The sequence below is a fragment of the Phoca vitulina genome, unplaced genomic scaffold (assembly GCF_004348235.1).
Source record: "Phoca vitulina isolate PV1807 unplaced genomic scaffold, GSC_HSeal_1.0 scaffold16, whole genome shotgun sequence".
Lineage (NCBI taxonomy): Eukaryota > Metazoa > Chordata > Mammalia > Carnivora > Phocidae > Phoca > Phoca vitulina.
In genome coordinates, this window is record NW_022589719.1 from 27062584 (window position 1) to 27085386 (window position 22803).

The window sequence follows — 22803 nt, forward strand, 5'->3', positions numbered from 1 at the left end:
AGTATCCTACCCAGGAGATATCAACCTAGCTAGGAGTATTTTGAGAGTTGAGTAAGTGAATGGAGCAGGTGTGCAGTGGAGAAAGAATCTCCCTATGTAGATATTAGTGGTGAAGATTCTTCACTATGTAGCTGTTACTTCATCCCTCTTTTTTATCATTCCCCATAGATATGTCTGATGGTCCTGGGCCCATATATCTCGATTCAATTCTCTAGAGAAGAAACCTCCAATATTCTACTAGAGGGAAGGAGGAATGATGGGGATGGGTGGAATTTCCTGTGTGCAAGAGGAGGGGACAGGCTGGTCTAGAAGTCTAGTTACTCTTAATAGATTTTCAATCATATCTCCATTTTTAAGCCCCACCCACTATGCAGGTGCCCTAGTGCCTGTTACAATTCCTGATCCTTCTGAGGGTTGTGCAATGGAAATCAATTTGCTTCTTCTTGGCTTTCCTGCCCCATGTACCCAGGACCCATAGCTTCCTGATTTCTTGAATCTGAGTTGGTTGTTCCTCATAGATTTGCTTCCAGCTTCACCTTCTGTTGTCATTTCTCCTGTTATACATATCATAGTAATTTTATGGGTTAAAAAAATTTTTTTATTGTTATTTTAGGCAGGCTCTAGGAAGGAGTAAAGGCAAATGTACAGATTCAGCCCATTATGTTTGCCCACATATTATTTTCAAATTTATTTATTTTTTTAAGTAGGATCCATGCCCAGCATGGAGCCCAATGTGGGGCCTGAGCTCACAACCCTGAGATCAAGACCTGAGCTGAAATCAAGAGTCAGACACAACCAATTCAGCCACCCAGGCACCCCTATTTTCAAATTTCTTAAGCCATTTTGTATTTTCAGTAGAAATAACTGACTATATACCATTGTTCATGGTATTTTCCCTAGCGTTCAGATAATGCAATTTAAAAATTATTTTAACATTTTTTTCCCTAATTTTCATTAGGTTAAAAAAAAGCTGTTTTAATTTCATTTTATTACCTTTGAAACTTTTTGTTTGTATGTTTATATATTTTTAATCATATTCATTTTTATCCTAATTTCTATTCAGCACCTCTACTCATAAAAAAGTTAACTAGCTTATACCATTATTTTACTAATGTCTATAACCTACTGTTACAACCACATATTTTAATGTTCAAGGCCTTATATCGGAGTAAAAAAATATATATATATATATAAATATATAGTATAGTTATGATAAAATCACATTTTGCTTTCATTCCAAAACTATAATTAGACCATAATTTAAAAATTAAATTTCAATATGTCAGAGTTGACCGGAAAACTGAGAAATTCTGTATCCCACACATAGAATCCAAAATAAATCATTTCACTACATTTTAACTGATCTGTAAAACAGGACCTACTGAATCACAATTTCAATTCACTATGAGACCAATTCTTTTTAAAACAAAAAAGTAAATGTATGTTGTTACAATGTAGTACAGCCTAAAAATTAAATAGTCATGATAACCATATTTCCCTCAAAAGCACTCTACTGAGAACTTGCCTGCCACATGAATTACTCCTCTTATTTTTTGTTAACTACTTCCCGGAACTTTGCTGAATGTAAGTTCCTGACTTACAGGGCTGAATAACAACTTGGTCTTAGGAACCAAAACACCGGCGCAGTTGAAGCAATGAAGGAGCAGAGCGCCGTCTGTGAGGATGACGCTGCCCGCAAGAAGTGCACGGGCGCGCCGTCTACACCTGCGCTGAGAAGACCGGCACACGGCCTCAGGCTCCAGGCGCCCGCCGCACGGAGCCGGGATGCCGTCCACGCCTTCGGCTGCGGCCACGACTCTCCACAGAGCTGCCTGGGTCCGTCGTCACCCCAGACGGCCTCTGTACGCGCGGTAGGCAATCCTGGGGAACACTTCGCTCCAGGAGGACATCGCCCGGCAGATGAAGGCCTAGAGAAGCAGCGCGGAGCCCGACGTGAGGAGCGCGAAGAGCGGCGCAGCCGTGGAGCAGGACCAGGTGCCGGCTTCCTGGAGACAGAGGCGGCCCCTATGAGCAGGACCCGCAACCCCTCACGCCCAAGGCCGCCCCAGGAATGGCCCAGAGGATGCCCGACAAGGGCGCAGCGCAGGCAAGGACAAGGACAAAGCGATGCCTGGATCCTGTGGCTGACGCCGAGGCCACGCCTACCAAGCTGGCAACACCCTCGCGCACCGTGACCTGCTCCACGTCGGGGAAGCCACCGCGCATGTCAGACCTGACACGCATGCGCTTCACGCCATTTCGGGCCCCGCGGACCGCGTGGGGCTCATCACGTGCAGGGAGCGCTGCGTGTGCGTGGTGACTCGCGGCAGCCCGAGAGGCGAGGTATCTCACGTCGTGCTGCAGCCGTGTGGGACTGGGGTCACCCTGGAGGGCATGCAGAAATTGACTCGGAAAAAGTGGGTGGACCTAGTGAACTGGGAGAAGCGACGTCATCGTGCTGCAGCAGAGCGGCGTGGGGCTTCGCGGGTTCTGGGGTGACGCCGCAGGCCAGGGAGTCAAGGCCTGTGATGCCGGCCTCGCGTGCGGGAGACCGCCTCAGCACCTGCCCACGACTGGCCGTGTGGTGCCCTCCATCCTTGGCCACGCTGGAGCCTGGGGACACGGCGGGAAAGGAGGCCCTCAGCTCCAGGGCATGCCTGCTGCAATGACTGGAGTTCAAGGGCGTGGGCTAAGAATATTTAATGTGGTGTCACCTTAAGAATAAAATCTTAACTGAACGCAAATGCACAGTTAAAATTGAGTCAGTGGCCAGAAGTCAAAGCCCGAGCCATGACCAAGTGAGGGCGCCACTTTAAGGGCTAAGTAGAAATCCCTTCACATCCTCTCGAGTTAGGCAAAATTTGAAGTCCCTGAGAAGTCTAGGAATGCCTCTCCCAAATTAAAGAGTGATAAGACTCCCAAAGGGAACAAAATGCATGGGGGGGTGGGGGGGGGTCAGGAGAGAAAGAACCAAAATACTAAGATTTGTACTAAAATACTAAGGTTAATTCTTCTGACAAATATTAAGTGCTTACAATGTGCCAGGCATTATTCACATACTGGAACACTGAGGGTCCTGTTCGTGCAAATGATAGAAGTCAAGATGGCAAGGTGTTGGGGGGGGGGCAGTTTTTCCCTAGCTCTTTGGAACCCAAGCAGGTACACAAAGTCACAGAAAGATTTACTGAATTGAGATTCTTCTCCTTTCCACTCTGAACCCTTCTAACAACTCCTGCAAATAAAAGTTTACCATGTGGTGGTAGAGAAAGGACACATGCTAAAAACATCCAAATGACCAACAGCTACATGAAAAGATGCTCAGCCTCACTAATCATCAGGGAAATACAAATTAAAACCACAATGAGATATCACCTCCCACCTGTTAGAATGGCCACCATCTAGAAGACAAGAGATAACCAGTGTAGGTGAGGATGTGGACAAAAGAGAACCCTCTTACAGTGTGGGTGGGAATGTAAATTGGGGCAGCCACTATGAAAACAGCATGGAGTTTCCTCAGCAAATTAAAAATAGAAATACCATATAGTCCAGTAATTCCACTACTGGCGATACACCCAAAGGAAATGAAAACAGGGTATTAAAGAGATATCTGCACTCCCATGTTTATTGTAGAGTTATTTACAATAGCCAAGATATGGAAATAACTTGAGTGCCCATCAACGTATGAATAGATAAAATGTGATCTCTCTCTCTCTCTCTCTCTCTCTCACACACACACACACACACAGGAATATTATTTAGCCATGAGAAAGAAGGAAATCCTGCCACTTGAGATGAAATGGATGGCCCTTGAGGACATTATACTAAATGAGATAAGTCAGAGAAAGACAAATACTATATAACATGAGTGGAATCTAAAAAAGCTGAACTCATAAAAACAGAGAGTAAAAACTTGCAACTAGTGGTAAATAAGTCTTAGAGATCTAATGAAAAGTGTAATGAATATAGGCAATAAATTGTATTATAATCATCAAACTTGCTAAGAGACTAGATCTTAAATTATTCCAACCACAAATAAGAAATGATAATTATGTGATGTGGTAGAGGTGCTAACTCTGCTACAATGGCAATCATATCACAATATATAAATGTATCAAATCGTGGCACCTGGGTGGCTCAATAGGTTGAGCATCCGACTTTTGATTTAGGCTCTGGTCATGATCTCAGGGTCATGATCTCAGGGTCATGAGATTGAGCCCTGTGTCAGGCTCCATGCTTAGTGAGGAGTCTGCTTTTCTCCCTCTCTCTCCCTCTGCCCCTCCCCCTGCATGCTCTCTCTCTCTCTAATATAAATAAATAAGTCTTTAAAATACATGTATCAAATCAATATGTTGTACACTTTAACACAATGTTATGTCAAGTATATTTCAAATTAAAAATTTAAAAATAAATTTTAAAAAGGACACATGCTGAATACCAAAAGGAAAAAAAAAAGAATAAAAAAGGAATAGTGAATTATGCTTAATTATAATTGTAAAATAAAGGTAAGTCAAATGAATAAAGAAGACTAGTGTCAGGGCACCTGGCTGACTCAGTCAGTTAAGCATCTGACTCTTGGTTTGAGCTCAGGTCATGATCTCAGTGTGGAGTCTGCTTGTCTCTCTCCCTCCCCTTGCTTGCACTCTCCCTCTCTCTCCCTCTCCCTCCCCTTGCTTGCACTCCCCCTCTCTCTCTCCCTCAAATAAATAAATAAATAAAATCTTTAAAAAAATAAGAAGAGGGGCGCCTGCGTGGCTCAGTTGTTGGGCATCTGCCTTCGGCTCGGGTCGTGATCCCAGGGTCCTGGGATCGAGCCCTGCATCGGGCTCCCTGCTCTGCGGGAGGCCTGCTTCTCCCACTCCCACTCCCCCTGCTTGTGTTCCCTCTCTCGCTGTGTCTCTCTGTCAAATGAATAAATAAAATCTTTAAAAAAAAAAAAAAGAAGAAGACTAGTGTCTTCATCAAAGATGCTTAACTGACTAACACAGGAAAATCTCATGCATGGCCTTCTGTTGAAAAACTGCCAGAGATGTCAAGTATATGAAAAACAACTCCAGAACCTTCAGAGATCTGAAAGCCACAGACACCAAAAGTGTTAAGCCTTCTGGTTTACCTTGGTAAAAAGAGGGACTGCAAGAAAAAAGTGACATCTAGACGAGATAGTACAGATAATACAGCAAATTACAAAGAGTATCTGCAACAAGATGCATGAAATAAAGGAAAGATTGTATAGGTAGGTTTCCTGAGATGCAGGACTTCTCAGAACCCACCTCTTTTTGATAAAGTTCATGGACAACTCCCAGCTGCAGCTCAGTCCCAGACCTTATCTCCAATTATATTCTAGACTGAGGGCAAGTTGAAGGGTGAGATGACTCCTGCCAGGCTACTTCCTTAGCTTTGGGTTGTTAGAAAATGAACTATGAGTTTCAATGAATGTCTAATATATGGACTTTCTCCCTCTGGTCCATGTGCATCAATAATTTTGTTCCTTAAGCATTTCTTAAGATGAAAACCACCCAGCCTTCCTTTGCATAAGAAAGGGGTTTTATTAGAACAAGAATATTTCATACAATATCACTTTGATACTTTACACATGCCAGTTTTTCTATTTATGTTGACATTTAAGTCCAATCTAATACCATGACTCTATTTCAGAAAAAAACTGTTTTGAGAGAGATGAAGCCTGTTCTTCCATGGGTTCTCCCTGGGTCCAAGATGCCTGTCTAGTTCTAGAGTGTGATCCCACCAAAGTGGGAGGTTTGTCTTTCATCTAGTCTGGCAAAACTGAAGGGAGATGCTTCCACATCCATTTGATAAAAGTTCCAAGCCATGATTGCAAGAGCCTGCTATGGCTATTTCTTTACTTGTAGGAAGGTGGGGAATCTCATTCCTAGCCGTATCCATAGCAATATTGCACATAGAAGGTCTTGGCCAGCATTAGAAGGGGAAAGGAAAGCATGAGAAGAGTGACAATGGAATAAAAGCAACAAAGCTTACATATAAACAGTTGGTTTATCTTCCCCAGTTATTTAGGAGATGTTACAGACAAGGAGACCCACCAAGAATTCAAGGAAGGTAGTCATAGATCAAGCTGATGGGAGAAGGCTGAAATCCATGGTTTATCTTCGTATATGCAAGACATTTAGGCTCTCCCAGATCAGAACAGAGATCCAAATCAGTTATCTAGACATAGGGAATTGAATTGCAAGTGTTTCCTCATTTGCATGGACGATAACAGAATAGGCAAGCTCTGGGTTTCTCTAGGTTTATGACTAGAAACATGAAACTGTTGATCTTTAGGAAAAATTTTAAATTCTCATCAGAACCCGTTTAATGCATCAGTCACTAATTCCTGAGTATGTGAGTGAGTGAATGAGAGAGTAATCATTTATACCTACTAAAAAATTAAGGGAAAGTAGGTGGTACATATGGACAATAACCAGGTTTCTGAAAACTCTAAAAATTAAACGACAAAATCAGATCAGAATAAATAAAATGTGTAACAGAGGCATTTTAGAGACAAAATAGTCCTTACAACCAAAGAAGGAAAATCTATTAATTGATCTGTGCATATAGTGATTAGATGGGAAGATGGTCACTTAGAAGAGAGGAAGATGAATAAACCATGTATCTGGGGAGAGAAAGTGTCAGTGCCCTGGCCCAGCGCCTCAACCTATCTGGGCTCTGTAGTTGGGCACACCAGGCACTACACACGTTACCCACTTTCTCTCCAAATAGACTTCCGATTGTAATTTGTTTTTCTATGTGGTTTCCTCAGCAAGTCAAAGAATTGTGCCACCAGCACAAGTACAAGGTTGGCAGTTTTGTTTTTCCATGAAAACTAAAAATGGCATCTGGCTTATGTGGTTAGCTATTCTGAGCTTGGTAACTTCAGTCCACCTGAAAAAAATCTTCAGAGGTTGCGAAGATGAGTGACACACACCGGATTGTGCTAATTTTACTAAAGCGAATTCATCTCCAGCTAGCTGGCCACCCACCTCCCCAGGACAGCTCTACCTTGTCTTGCTTCAAAGAGCTATAAAATGCCTGATTCTTCTAGTGCCAAAAATATTGTTTAATATATGTCTATTTATATGCCCCATAATAAATGCACTTATTTAGGAAGTTTTATTTAACATGTGGCTTACTATAAACCCCAGCTCATTTTTGCCTTATTCAAGTCTCATGACCAAACCCCACATTATGCACTATATTTAACAATTATTAATGATCGTTATTTTCTCTTCGGTAATTGGGAAAACTACAAAAGTACATTATGTCTTCTCAATGCAAGGAGAAAATTTCCATTAGCAGCGAACATGTATGTGGCTGAACAAGAGATATTTTCTAAAGATCTTATATTCAGAATCTTTGTTCAAAAAAATTTAGAGATGATAAGAGACTAGTGACAGCTCCATGTAAGTCCAAAGCATGAGGCATATTTTCCTTTATTTGTTTGTTTGTTTTGTTCCAATGACTTTGGGCATTAGGAGAATTTAAGATTAGCTACCAAAGATAAGAGCTCAGTAAACTGGAGTATAGATAAGGAAAGGTGGAGGGAAAAACTGACTATAAGGAAAGGCAAGGTGACCAGGTAGCTGATAGAGTGTGTGGCCACTTCTATGAACTTGAGTTCTTTCTATTTTCCTAATGACTGCTTCCTATATGCAGAAGAAGCAGCAGAGGTGAGAGGTACTAGCAAGCCTTTTTACTGAGACTATTATGTTCCAGTTTGAGTAGATAGCCCAAAGTTATCTAATTTGCCTCTTTTTAGCACATTTACCTGGATTTCTCTTGATTTATACAAAATTGACTAATAATATGAGCTAACATTTATTAAGTATTACCATATACCAGGCACTAAGCTAAGTTCTTTTCATGCATATTCTCACTTAGTTGTTGTATCAATTCCATGAGGTAGATACAATTATTATCTTCATTGTACAGATGAGAAAAATGGAGCTTATAAGTAACTTGCATAAGGCCACCTACCTATAAAGTGGTGGACACAAGATTAATAATTGCAGGTCTGTGGGCGCCTGGGTGGCTCAGTTGGTTAAGCGACTGCCTTCGGCTCAGGTCATGATCCTGGAGTCCCTGGATCGAGTCCCGCATCGGGCTCCCTGCTCGGCAGGGAGTCTGCTTCTCCCTCTGACCCTCCCCCCCCTCATGTGCTCTCTCTCATTCTCTCTCTCTCAAATAAATAAATAAAATCTTTAAAAAAAAAAAAAAAAAAACCTTTAAAAAATAAAAAATAAAAAAATAATTGCAGGTCTGATGACTTAAGAATACCTAACAAATACCTAAATAACTTTCACTCTAGTCTCTGCTGACCCACTTTCCAATGCATCAAAGCTATCACAAAGATCACATTTTTTTACCAAAGTAAGGAAATGTCTTCTATTTCTTTGGCTCAAATGGTGATAAATAAATATTTATAGAATAATAATAATAATAATACTCATCTCTTAAGCATTTGCTATCCACCAGCATTATTCTAAGTGCTTGTATATATTGAGTCATTTACTTCATCACAATAAGCCTATGAGATAATTACTATTATTATTCCTATTTTACAGATAAAGAACTAAGGCACACAGAGCCCAAGTAACTTGTCCAAGGACATACAGGTAGATACTTATTTATTCATATATGGCCAACCAAGAGCAGCCACAGCTGAATAAATGTATGCCAGTTGTTTACTGCTGATTCAAGGACACGTTCTGAGATAATATGGAGGAGAAAAATCACTCTCTTCAATTCCTACGCTAAATTCCACCCTACAACTTATCACAAAACTGGTGAAAACCTAGAACCTTTCCCCCAAATGACGGTATGCTCCTCTTCTATAGATTCTTAAGAAACTTTGAGTGTTGGCTGGAAAGCAATTACTTCAGACTGAAAGGACAAATCCCCGGCTTTATTTAAATCAATGTAGTGACTGCTTTTTGTATAGCTGATTGAATTAGCCATGAGGTTTTTCAGTCATTAATGCCCTAATCAGAGGTTTTTTGATTTCTGTCCTACCTTAACACATTTAAAGAGTCAATTCTATACCCCCATCACGCACAGTGGCTCACAATAGCTGGATTCTCAAACAGGAGAGGTTGTCTGCCTTGTGGTGCTCATGTGCCATAAAGGAAGCATGTTAAATTTCATAAGAGGGAAAGGCAACTGTTTTTAGAAAAAGTGTCCCCCTCCTCAGGTTATTATGCTATATATTCTTATCCTACCTTAAGAATCACCATCCTGAATGCTAGACTAACATTTTTTTCAACGTTTTTCTTCCTATAGACACAGACTCTATTTTGATATTCCTGGTTGTTCAGTCTTTGTCATGGTGAAGTTTTCTGCTAAATTGAGCATTTATAATCTCAGTATAGGCAATGCTATTCATTCTAGAAACCAATAATGGCCAAACTGTTTTCCAATAACTAATAGGTATACTAGTTAGGGGAATACTGGAAAGGGGGGAAAGGTCTAGTCAACACAAATCATTGTGTAAATCAACTAGTCCAAAACTACATGAAAATCTGCACAATTGAACCAGCTCACAGCCTCTTTGTAAACATTAGCTAAGGTCAGAAAAACAAAGGCCTACGAGAAAGTACATGCTCTTTCTGCACAACCTTCTTCATGGCATTTTTAATCTCCTTATTCCTAAGACTGTAGATGATAGGATTCACCATAGGGATCACCAGAGCATAGAATACGGACACCACCTTGTCCTGGTTTAGGGAGTAGCTAGAACTGGGTCGCATGTACATGAAGAGACCAGAACCATAGAAAAGAGTCACAGCAGTCAGGTGAGAGGCACAGGTGCTGAAGGCTTTGGTCCTACCTTTAGCTGAGCTGATCTTCAGGACAGCAGCAACAATGTAACCATAAGAGATGAGGATCACAAGGACAGACACAATTCCAACAACAACACCCACAACGAAGGTCACCACCTGGCTGGTAAAGGTATCAGAGCACGACAGAACCAGAACTGGAGGAAGGTCACAGAAGAAGTGGTTGATCACGTTGGGCCCACAGAAATCATGCTGGTAGACAGAGTATGTTTCAATCAAAGCACTGAAGAATCCACCCACATAGGCTCCAGCCACCATCTTTAAACAAAGTGTATGGGAAATGAGGGCTGGGTAGAGCAATGGGTTGCAGATTGCAGCATAGCGGTCATATGCCATGGCAGCCAAAACAAAGCATTCAGTCAGCCCCATTCCACAGAACACAAAGTACTGTGTAGCACAGCCAACAAAGGAAATGGTTTTCTGCCCTGTGATGATGTCAGAGAGCATCTTGGGAGTTGTGGAGGACACATAGCAGATATCTAGGAAGGATAGGTTACTAAGGAAGAAGTACATGGGTGTGTGCAGGTGGGAGTCCATCCTGATGAGGGCAGTGAGGCTCAGGTTCCAGGCTAGGGTCAGGAGATAAATCCCCAGAAATAACAGAAAAAGGAAAAGCTTCATTTGAGGATGGTCTGAAAATCCCAGGAGGATGAATTTTGTCACAATTGTGTTGTTCCTTCCCACAACCATAGACCTACTTCCTGCATAAAGGAAAGAAACAATTCTGTGATCAGTTAGATTGTGTTTGTTATTATATGAGTGGATATTTCCTGGAAGATCATATAAACAACACCAAGTTAACATCACAGCCACCTGCTATGCCTTCTTCTTGGAGGAAGTCTGCCCATGATAATCTCTTGGCACTATTTAAAATCTGTATGCTATACACCTTGCTGATTAGAAGAGGGTCTGTCTAATGGAGTAGAGAGTGACTGGGAGTCAATAATCTGGGTTTTGTCCTCAGCTCCATTCCCAACTTCCTGGGGACGGTGGAAAAGTGACTTCACCTCTTCAAATTCTCATTTTCTCAACTGAAAAATGGGAGGGTTGAATCAGGTGAGTCTCAAGGTTCCTTTAGATTTAGGTTTCTTATGGCTTTTTAGACTTCCTGACTTGAACATATAAATCCAGATTAACAATAACATTAGGAATTTCTTATATTTTATATATCTTTAGTATAAGAATCTGGAAAAGGAGCTAAACACAACAGGCTATAATATTTGACATATTCAATTTTGAGGGAGCAAATCTAACTCACAATAAAGATAATCCATTCTTTCAGGTTAGAAAACTAAGAGAAAAAAATATACACATATATTATATATATATACACATATATGCTCAGAATTAAAAATTTTTTTCTAATTATATGATAAGTTTTTATACAAGTAACTGCATAAAATGCATAAAAAGATCAAAATTTGGATGAACACAATCAGCGCCATTATGGGATAGAAGGACCATAAATAGTATGTCCATGGTTGGGGGAATGGTGGAACAACACCAAAGCTGACTGAAATTGGATGAGCCATGGTGGTCAAGAACAAGCAGAAACTAATATTTTCTGAGCAAGAAAAGCTGGAAAGGGTTCATTCAATATTTAAGGATAATATTTAAGGACAGGCATGGGACAACCTTGATGTCATCAGGCCAGACCAGATTATCATTTTTAAGACATGAGGGAAGCCCGTGTGCATTTTACATTAAGAAAGACAAGCTGGCACTTATATAAGATCAAAATGAGGAAATATAAATGGGATGGGTGTGAAAAGGCAGAAGTACCCCAGGGAAGACTCAGGGCTAAAATTAAAGTTGCTGATACTTTATCATTTTATGGAATTTGACCACGCATGCATGTTTTCAACCAACTGCAACTATCTGATTGTGTTTCTCTATTATTCATCATATTAAAAACTGTTCTACATAAAGAGGTGCTCAACATCACTCATCATCAGGGAAATGCAAATCAAAACCACAATGAGTTATCATCTCACATCTGTTAGGATGGCTATTATTAAAAAGACAAAAGGTAAATGTTGGTGAGGATATAGAGAAAAGTGTTGTGCACCGTTGGTGGGAATGTAAATTGGTGCAGTCATTATGACAAACACTATGGAGGTTCCTCAAAAAATTAAAAATAGAACTACTGTATGATTCAGCAATCCTACTTCTGGGTATTTATCCAAAGAAAATGAAGTCAATATCTTGAAGTGATAGTTTCACTTCCATGTTTATTGTGGCATTATTCACAATAGTCAAGATACGGAAACAACCTAAATGTCCATCAGTAGATGAATGCATAAAGAAAACTTGAGATAGAGTGCCTGGGTGGCTCAGTCAGTTAAATGTCTGCCTCTGCAAGATGTCCATTGACCGATGAATGGTTAGAGAAGATGTGGTATATATATACACAATGGAATATTATGCAGCCATCAAAAAGAATGAAATCTTGCCATTTGCAATGACGTGGATGGAACTGGAGGGTATTATGCTGAGCGAAATAAGTCAATCAGAGAAAGACATGTATCATATGACCTCACTGATATGAGGAATTCTTAATCTCAGGAAATAAACTGAGGTTTGCTGGAGTGGTGGGGGGGTGGGAGGGATGGGATGGCTGGGTGATAGACATTGGGGAGGGTGTGTGCTGTGGTGAGCGCTGTGAAGTGTACAAGACTGTTGAATCACAGATCTGTACCTCTGAAACAAATAATACATTATATGTTAAAAAAAAAAAAAAAGAAGAAGAAGAAGAAGATAGCAGGAGGGGAAGAATGAAGGGGGGAAATCAGAGGGGGAGACGAACCATGAGAGACTATGGACTCTGAAAAACAAACTGAGGGTTCTAGAGGGGAGGGGGGTGGGAGGATGGGTTAGCCTGGTGATGGGTATTAAAGAGGGCACATTCTGCATGGAACACTGGGTGTTATATGCAAACAATGAATCATGGAACACTACATCAAAAGCTAATGATGTAATGTATGGTGATTAACATAACATAATAAAAAAAAAGTCTGCCTTTGGCTCAGGTCATGATCCCAGGGTCCTGGGATCGAGCCCCACGTTGGGATCCCTGCTCAGTGGGAAGCCTGCTCTCCCCCTCCCCCCTGCTTGTGCTCTCTCTCACATAAATAAATAAAATCTTAAAAAAAAAAAAGAAAACTTGAGATAGGTGATGGTGATGATGATGATGACGGTGATGATAGATAAATAGATAGGTGAGAGAGAGAGAGAATAGAATATTATTCAGCCATTTAAAAAGTAGGAAATCTTGTCATTTGTAATGACATGGATGAACTTGGAGGACTTCATGCTAAATGAAATAAGCCAGACACAAAAGGATAAATTCTGCATGATCTCACTTATATGTGGAATCTAAAAAGTCAAACACATAAAAGTAGAGAGTAGAATGGTGGTTGGGGGGGGTTGAGCCAGAACGGGGAAATGTCGGTTAAAAGGTGCAAAGTTTCAGTTATTCGGGGTAAATAAGTTTTGGCTATCTAACGAACAGCATGGTAACAACAGCTGACTTTACGGTATTGTATATTTGAAGTTTTCTAAGAGGATAGATCTTAAATCTCAACACAAACACACATATATACACATACATACACACACACACAAAGGGTAACTATGTAGAGGCGACGGATAAGTTATTTAGCTTGATTGTGGTGAACTTTTCACAATGTATACATATATATAAAAACATCAAGTTGCACACTTTAAATATATACAATTTCTATATGTTAAAGACATCTCAATTAAGTCATTAAAATAAATACATACTGCTCCTAGCTTTGTGTTTTCTAAAATTTTAAATCTCCCCACAATCAGTCACTGATTGAGTAACCAAAATCAAGAAGAGCCAAGATTGCTTTTCACTCTGACATCAACCTATGAACCTATCAAAGAGGAAACAACATGAGTTTGGTGCTTCTTATCTTAATGAAATCCTCCCTACCAGAATGTAAGCTACTCAAAGGCAGGCTGGGAGATCTGTTTATTGATCTATTTATTGATTTACCCTATAACTAATCTAGAACAGTGATTGGGACATAGGCATAGTAAGTATTAGTTGAATGAATGAATTTTTTCACTGCTTATCTACAGAAGCTTCGCAGAGTGGTTTATAATGTGTGCCCAATTATAATAATATAATATGCAATATATAATACAATATATAATACAATCACAAACACTTATTCAAGGCTTATTGAGTACCAGGCACTGTTTTAAGGACTTGATTTATATTAGCTCATTTAATCCTCCCTGCAAGTAGGTAGACTTACTCTGCCCCTTTTATAGATGAAATGTGGAATAGGCTATAAATTATAATTGTCTTTGTTGGATGAATGAGGTGGGAAGGAAGGAGCTGAACTTACTGAATGATTTCAGGCAGAAATGTCCTGAGGTCCCACCCTACAAAAGAAGAATTATTGGTTGTTTTGTTCCACTAACATTTTTTACGAACTTCAGTTCATCTGCATTTCCCACTGTTCTATGCCTAGTTTCTGGTTCAGTCAATTTTTTATAGTTTGGCCTCATGCAAAGAGTAATATCTGCTTCTGGAATCCGTGGTCCTTTATTACCAAGTCTTCAAAATGACCTTAGGGAGTTCATTATTTTGATGGGCAGGGGTAGCCACAATATCCCTCCACATGGCTGCCCTATTACTCACTCCTGGGTCCAAAGTAGAAGCTTAGCAATTATTAGAACTAAATATTTCTGAGCACTAATTGTTCTCTGGGGTGATAGGGACAGGGACAACCACCCATTGCCAGAGTCTTATTTACAGTCCCCTGCCTTATTCTCCTCTGAGCTTCCCCTGGGTCCAGGAAGACATCCTTTTGCATTGGTGGGCAACATTCCACTTTGAGACACTTCACTAGAAGTAAACCACACACAAGTGAGTTGGGTTAAATTCTGGCTCTGCCATTTTATCTGTATAAACATACACAAATTTTTTAAATCTCTGAAATATCAATTTCTTCCTTTGTAACACTGGTGTGATAATTATAATACCAATCTCAAAGGGTTGTTGTGATAATGAAATGAGATATGAATAGGAAGGTCTTAGCACAGTGCCCAATGAATAGAAATCACTCGATGAATGTTGAGTAATAATGTCATTAACTCTGCCTCTAGGGTTGTGGCCAAGAGCTCTTTCCTATCTATTTGATGTTTTATTGTGATGAAAACAGTTTCTTTACCCTTTAATATTTTGGGTGCTATTTCCAGCACTGCCATGCCCTGGACATGTGGCTGTGGGTGAGTCAATTAACCCTTCCCCCACCTCACAGGGCCTCAGTAAATTCAGCTCCCTTTCCAAGGACCCCTCAAGCTCTGAAAATCTAGAGTTTTGAGACACTGATGTCCTGTTTTTTGAAACTTTTTCTACAGAAATAAAGTTTACAAAAAGGAGTTAATCTGTTTCATGGAGATCAAGTTAGCAAACCTCAGTCTGAGAATAAAAATTAATTAAAGGACAAAAATATCTTCTACATGAAAGAATATAATTACTGAGACTTTTTTTTCCCCCATTTATTTGACAGAGAGAGACACAGTGAGAGAGGGAACACAAGCAGGGGCAGTGGGAGAGGGAGAAGCAGGCTTCCCATGGAGCAGGGAGCCCGATGCAGGGCTTGATCCCAGGACCCTGGGATCATGACCTGAGCTGAAGGTAGACGCTTAACCAACTGAGCCACCCAGGCACCCCTAATTACTGAGACTCTTGACACACAAGGTAATAGGCTGAATTTAGGGAAAGAAATTTAGCAACTGAGATCATTGAAAGAAAAAGAGGTAAGTGACTCCAAAAATAGACTGTGAGGAGAAAAGTCAAGGAAGTTCTTTATTAAGAGAAGCATTTTGGACTAGGACTGGGAACATACTGGCCCAGGAGATCCCAAAGCTAGGGGAGTGAAGCCCAACTAACTACAAAAGTGTTTTGATACTGAATTAAGATCCCAGGTAATTTAGAAGGTAAATCCCTAATTATGATCTATACATTTTCTTGGGATTAGAAAAGCTGATACATAATAAAAAAAATTTTTTTAAAGAAAAGAAAAGCTGGTAATAGGGGATGGTAATAGATTTCACCTGTCATGACAACTCTGATTATACTGATAATAATTATCTGCAAAGTAAGACTAAGAAGCTCAAGAATAAAGAGCAAATTATATATTATCAATGTCTGCATTGGATAGGAAAATCAAGGGTGGGGACATTTGATGTATTTGTCAACCTATTCTATAAGAAATTTAAGAACAAATTTCATCTCCCTCTCTGATTTCTCCCCCTTCAGATTTCCCTCCCTTCCCCTATGGTCCTCCGTGCTATTCCTTATGTTCCACATCAAGTGAAACCATATGATAATTGTCTTTCTCTGCTTGACTTACTTCACTTAGCATAATCCCCTCAGTTCCATCCATGTCAATGCAAATGTTGGGTATTCATCCTTTCTGATGGCTGAGTAATATTCCATTGTACATATGAACCACATCTTCTTTATCCATTCGTCTGTTGAAGGGCATCTCAGCTGCTTCCATGAGAGACTATGGACCCCAGGAAACAAACTGAGGGTTTCAGAGGGGAGGGGGGTGGGGGGAGAGGGTAACAAGGTGATGGGTATTAAGGAGAGTACGTGTTGTGATGAGCACTGGGTGTTATGTGTAACTGATGGATCATTGAACACTACATCAAAAATTGATGATGTACTACACAGTGGCTAGCTGAACATAATAATAAAAAAGAAATTTAAGAACAAGGAAGAAATTTGCCTTATTAAATTCACTTGGATATAACCATAAACTCTCATTACCCTACTTTAAAATATCAGATTTCATGTATGATTAAATTTAAGAATTTAAAGTAGAAAGTTAAAGTGAACATCAAAAAGTATGAAGGCAAGTAGCATGCAAAAGAAAATAAACTTCACATAGAATTACAAATGTTTAGGAGGAAATTCCTTAAGAGTCAACTCAAAATTTATCTCACTAGGATTCTATGCATCTTAGAGTTTGTTTGCTGGCAGCTTCTCCTAAAATATGATTTGCTTTTGTGTTTATTTAACATTTTAGCATAGCTATTTTAATGAGGTTATTTTAATTGTTTCAAAGAAAGCCCAGAGAAAAATCCAGAGGTGCTTGACAATAAAACACAATCTTGATTCTCAAATTGGAGTTTGAAAAGTTATTTCAGTTTGTATTTCTTCTGCTAGTGAGGAGTATAAATATCAACCTTTTACAGATCCAAAGTCTTTTCACCAGGCATTCCAAACAAAGATAAGATACAAGACAAAAGTACATGTAGAGGTTTTAGAGGTTTTAAATAGATAGATAGATAGATAGATAGATAGATAGATAGATAGATAGATGATAGATAGATGATAGATAGATAGATAATAGATGATAGATAGATAGATAGATAGATAGATAGATAGATAGATAGATAGATAGATAATTCATATGTATATATGAAACACTGGAAGTTATACAACCTGAGTTCCAATTCTCATTCTGCTGTGGAAAATTAGGTTCTTGACCTCTCTGGGCCTCAGTTTTTTACTCTAAAACAAAAAACTAAAGTGAAAGACCTCTAAGAACCCAAACAGCATGATTACAATTGAGATAACTATATTAACAAATCATTATCTGCAGAGAGGACGGCTACTTGAGACCCTCCTATGGAGTGTTGCTGCCACCTAGTGGAAATATGCCTAAACTGTAGGGTGACCTCAAGGGACTAAAATCCACATGAGAACCTACCATTGCTGCTATGAACATTGGGGTGCACGTGGCCCTTCTTTTCACTACATCTGTATCTTTGGGGTAAGTACCCAGTAGTGCAATTGCTGGGTCATAGGGTAGCTCTATTTTTAACTTTCTGAGGAACCTCCCTACTGTTTTCCAAAGTGGCTGTACCAACTTGCATTCCCACCAACAGTGTAAGAGGGTTCCCCTTTCTCCACAACCTCTCCAACATTTGTTGTTTCTTGCCCTGTCCATTTTTGCCATTCTAACTGGTGTAAGGTGGTATCTCAATGTGGTTTTGATTTGGATTTCCCTGATGGCTAATGATGACGAACATTTTTTCATGTGTCTGTTAGCCATTTGTATGTCTTCTTCAGAGAAGTGTCTTTTCATATCTTCTGCCCATTTTTTGACTTATTTGTTTTTTGGGTGTTGAGTTTGAGAAGTTCTTTATAGATCTTGGATATCAGCCCTTTATCCGTAACGTCATTTGCAAATATCTTCTCCCATTCCGTGGGTTGCCTCCTTGTTTTGTTGACTGTTTCCTTTACTGTGCAGAAGCCACATGCACCCCAATGTTCATAGCAGCAATGTCTGCAATAGCCAAACCGTGGAAGGAGCCGAGATGCCCTTCAACAGATGAATGGATAAAGAAGATGTGGTCCATATAGACAATGGAATATTACTCAGCCATCAGAAAGGATGAATACCCAACATTTGCATCAACATTGATGGAACTGGAGGAGATTATGGTAAGTGAAATAAGTCAAACAGAGAAAGACAATTATCATATGGTTTCACTTATTTGTGGAACATAATAGCATGGAGGACATTAAGAGAAGGAAGGGAAAAATGAAGGGGGGAAAATCAGAGGGGGAGACAAACCATGAGGGACTATGGACTCCAGGAATCAAACTGAGGGTTTTAGAGGGGAGGGGGGTGGGGGGATTGGTTAGCCTGCTGATGGGTATTAAGGAGGGCACATACTGCATGGAGCACTGGGTGTTATACAAAAACAATGAATCATGGAACACTACATCAAAAACAAATGATGTACTGTATGGTGACTAACATAACATCATAAAAAAATTATTAAAAAAATAATAAAAATAAAATGTTATCAAATTGCGAAAAGAAAGAACCTACCATTGCAATAGTAATTGATTATCCTCAAACACATTATATACCCACCATGCTCTAAGCACCATACCATGTGCCCCTCAAGTACCTTAACTCAGTACTAGCATGCAGTTCAATTTTGGGAAAGAAACCAGACCAGGGAGATGGACAACTTACTAAGCATACTGAAAATGGTGTATAACACTAATAAACAACTATATTTAGATAAGAGTGATGTAATTGAAAATAGGTAAGTCACAAGTTCACATTCAAGGTACCATTGTAAACAAATCAAATTTTTAAGTTCTTAAAAAGAGGCATCATAACATAAAAAAAGAACAGTCTAGAAGAGTTAAACAGGTTAAAAGAATTAAAAATGGTAGTGTTAACACATGGCATGGGTCTAAATCCTGCCTATTTTCATCTGTGTGGTCTTGCACAGCTCCACTGATTTCACATTACCTCTTCCTACATCTGTGAGATTCAGCCGAGTGTACCAGCCTTGTATGATGGGGTGTGGATCATATGTGAAACCTACATGAAAACCATTATGTAAAAAGTATTCAAATGGGACAAGTTATTGTTCTGTTTTTTAAATTACCAATGTGTCTCAGAAGACACACCTCCAACTGTAGTGTTCTGATACCAGCTTATTAGAAATGCATGGTAATCCATATTATTTTTGTGCCCGGCTAACTATATGCTTTCATTAAACACTAACTAACTACTGTACGTTTTAATTAAAATGCCAACTAACTTGGACATAGTTTTTAAAAGGTTTTCATGTTTAGCAAATCTCGGCACAATAATTTTTTTATAAATGGTCATTGCTATCACTGTCATTTTTTATTATTTTGAGCTTAGTGTTACTATGAACACTATTTGTGAATGATGTTGATATTATACTTCTGGAAAATAGTTGAACATGTTAGACTCTCTTGGAATCGCTAGGTAAGACTTAAATTCAAAATGAATCATTAGGCGATTATAAGTGTTGAATCCTAGGGGTGCCTTGGTGGCACAGTTGGTTGAGAGACCAACTCTTGGTTTCGGCTCAGGGTCATGATCTCAGTGTAGTGAGATTGAGCCCCACGTCTGGCTTGAGTTTCTCTCTCTCTCTCCCTCTGCCCCTCCCTCTTGCACTCTCTCTCTCTCTCTCTCTAAAATAAGTAAATAAATCTTTAAAAAAAAATAAGTGTTGAATCCTAAATAAAATGAAAATATCCTTAACCATTGATATAGTAAAAATGGCAGCAAAAAATTTAAACTTTAAATAATCTTTTTTTTTTTTTAAAGATTTTATTTATTTATTTGACAGAGAGAGATAGCAAGAGCAGGAACACAAGCAGGGGGAGTGGGGGAGGGAGAAACAGGCTTCCTGCGGAGCAGGGAGCCCGATGCGGGCCTCGATCCCAGGACCCTGGGATCATGACCTGAGCCGAAGGCAGACGCTTAACGACTGAGCCACCCAGGCGCCCCTAAACTTTAAATAATCTTAATGGAAGTTTAAAAATGTCCCCTACTGTTATCAAGGCATTTTAAGACATATAAATCAACATTATCTCAAGTATGAGTTTTCCAAGAAGCCTTTGAACATTGTTTTGACTAAGCATCCATGGATCTAAATTTCGCTCAGGAACTCTCAAAAGGAAGATCCCAAAAGAAGAATCAAAGTGCACTCATCTGGTTTCAGGACAATGGTGCAGCCTGAGAGGAGAGAAGTGATTTGGGAAAGAACCATTTTTTTATCACTTAAATCATTCTTCTGCCAAAGCCCAAAGAGGCTAGGCTCTTCAAACAGGGTAAGAGACTATTCTCATAGCTAGGAAAGTTCAGAGTCACTTGGAGGTTCAAGATTATCTACTTCAAGAATGGGAGAAGATATTTGCAAATGACATATCAGATAAAGGGCTAGTATCCAAAATCTATAAAGAACTCATCAAATTCAACACCAAAAGAACAAAGAATCCAATCAAGAAATGGGCAGAAGACATGAACAGACATTTTTCCAAAGAAGACATCCAAATGGCCAACAGACACATGAAAAAGTGTTCAATATCGCTCGGCATCAGGGAAATCCAAATCAAAACCTCAATGAGATACCACCTCACACCAGTCAGAATGGCTAAAATTAACAAGTCAGGAAATGACAGATGTTGGCGGGGATGCGGAGAAAGGGGAACCCTCCTACACTGTTGGTGGGAATGCAAGCTGGTGCAGCCACTCTGGAAAACAGTATGGAGGTTCCTCAAAAAGTTGAAAATAGAGCTACGGTATGACCCAGCAATTGCACTACTGGGTATTTACCCCAAAGATACAAAAGTAGGGACCCGAAAGGCTACGTGCACCCCGATGTTTATAGCAGCAATGTCCACAATAGCCAAACTGTGGAAAGAGCCAAGATGTCCATCAACAGATGAATGGATAAAGAAGAAGTGGTATATATATACAATGGAATATTATGCAGCCATCAAAAGGAATAAGATCTTGCCATTTGCAACGACGTGGATGGAACTGGAGGGTATTATGCTGAGCGAAATAAGTCAAACAGAGAAAGACATGTATCATATGACCTCACTGATATGAGGAATTCTTAATCTCAGGAAACAAACTGAGGGTTGCTGGAGTGGGGGGTGGGGTGGGAGGGATGGGCTGACTGGGTGATGGACACTGGGGAGGGTATGTGTTCTGGTAAGCGCTGTGAATTGTGCAAGACTGTTGAATCTCAGATCTGTACCTCTGAAACAAATAATGCAATAGATGTTAAGAAAGAAAAAAGAAGAAGAAGAATGTAGCAGGAGGGGAAGAATGAAGGGGGGGAAATCGGAGGGGGAGAAGAACCATGAGAGACGATGGACTCTGAAAAACAAACTGAGGGTTCTAGAGGGGAGGGGGTTGGGAGGATGGGTTAGCCTGGTGATGGGTATTGAGGAGGGCACATTCTGCATGGAGCACTGGGTGTTATGCACAAACAATGAATCATGGAACACTATATCTAAAACTAATGATGTAATGTATGGGGATTAACATAACAATAAAAAAATTAAAAAAAAAAAGATTATCTACTTCAAAAAAAAAAAAAAAAAGATTATCAGCTTCATTTGAGCTTATTCAAATGTCCCCCATTCCAATTCTCATCAAAGTTCAATATTCTCAGTTTAAGAAACAAAAGAATCAAACCTCTTCCTTTTCTCCCTCCCTCTCCAAACACATGAGTTATTGACCTCCTTTTTGTTGCCTGCCTAGCCTCAAATTATTTTTTATTTGTACATGGCCCTCCGTAGAAAAAAAGTCTTACATCTTTATACTACATCATGCTATACCAGAGTAAATTTAACAATTTTTAGAGGAAAAAGCCCTGTATCTAAATGTCTCTCTCAGAGAAATATAACTGGGTTTCTGTGGAAAGAGAATGGATCAATGAATGGAAGGGTACAGTTGACCTTATCAACACATTTAGGTACAGTTGCATTCCAAAATAAATGCATGCACCATTCATATGCAGAGTTTGGTGTCACGTAATTATGGGTTCAGATATTGGATCAATCTCTTATTAGCTGTAAAATTTTGAGCAACTTATTTAGCTTTTCTGCATATATATACAGTTCTGCTTTCTTTTGCAGAGTAGGTGCTTATCTTGTCCTCTATGTTCTGTTGTTATCCTGAGTTCATTCATCATGTACTACCGGAAGAGATTTTGAATGGCCTTGGGGGATCAGAGGAGCTAGCCATTGGGATGGAGTTTAATAAGCATTTATTGTCAGAGGATTTATATGAGTATGTGTTCTCCATACCACCCCAGAGATCAATTAACTACAAATCTGTGAGGTTTGGGTGATATATTTTTTCTCTTTCAAAAAAGACCCTCAAGGGCAAATGTAATGAAACATCTCCAAGGAGAGAGGGAAAAAAACCTCGCTCAAAACCATTTCCAATCACAGCTTTGAAACATTTTCCCAAAATGACCCCAAATGCAGATATTGGCAGATACCAGAAGAGCTTCTTAAAGATTTTCTCTCTTTTTTCTGTACATTTTTTTCCCTCCACCTTTCTGCCCACAAACACGCATTCTATGCATCAAGTGG

At 39.6% G+C, this 22803-nt stretch overlaps 1 protein-coding gene across 1 annotated transcript; it reads right to left on the minus strand.

Annotated features, from left to right (window-relative positions):
- Positions 1–9578: 9578 nt before the first annotated feature.
- On the minus strand, positions 9579–10538 carry LOC116638686 (olfactory receptor 5A2). Its single transcript, XM_032414786.1, has one exon. The coding sequence runs from the start codon at positions 10536–10538 to the stop codon at positions 9579–9581; it is 960 nt and encodes a 319-aa protein (XP_032270677.1).
- Positions 10539–22803: the final 12265 nt, after the last annotated feature.

Bases quoted from the DNA above. Each gene is read 5' to 3' on its own strand.
- LOC116638686 (XM_032414786.1), bottom strand. From the start codon at position 10,538: ATGGTTGTGGGAAGGAACAACACAATTGTGACAAAATTCATCCTCCTG.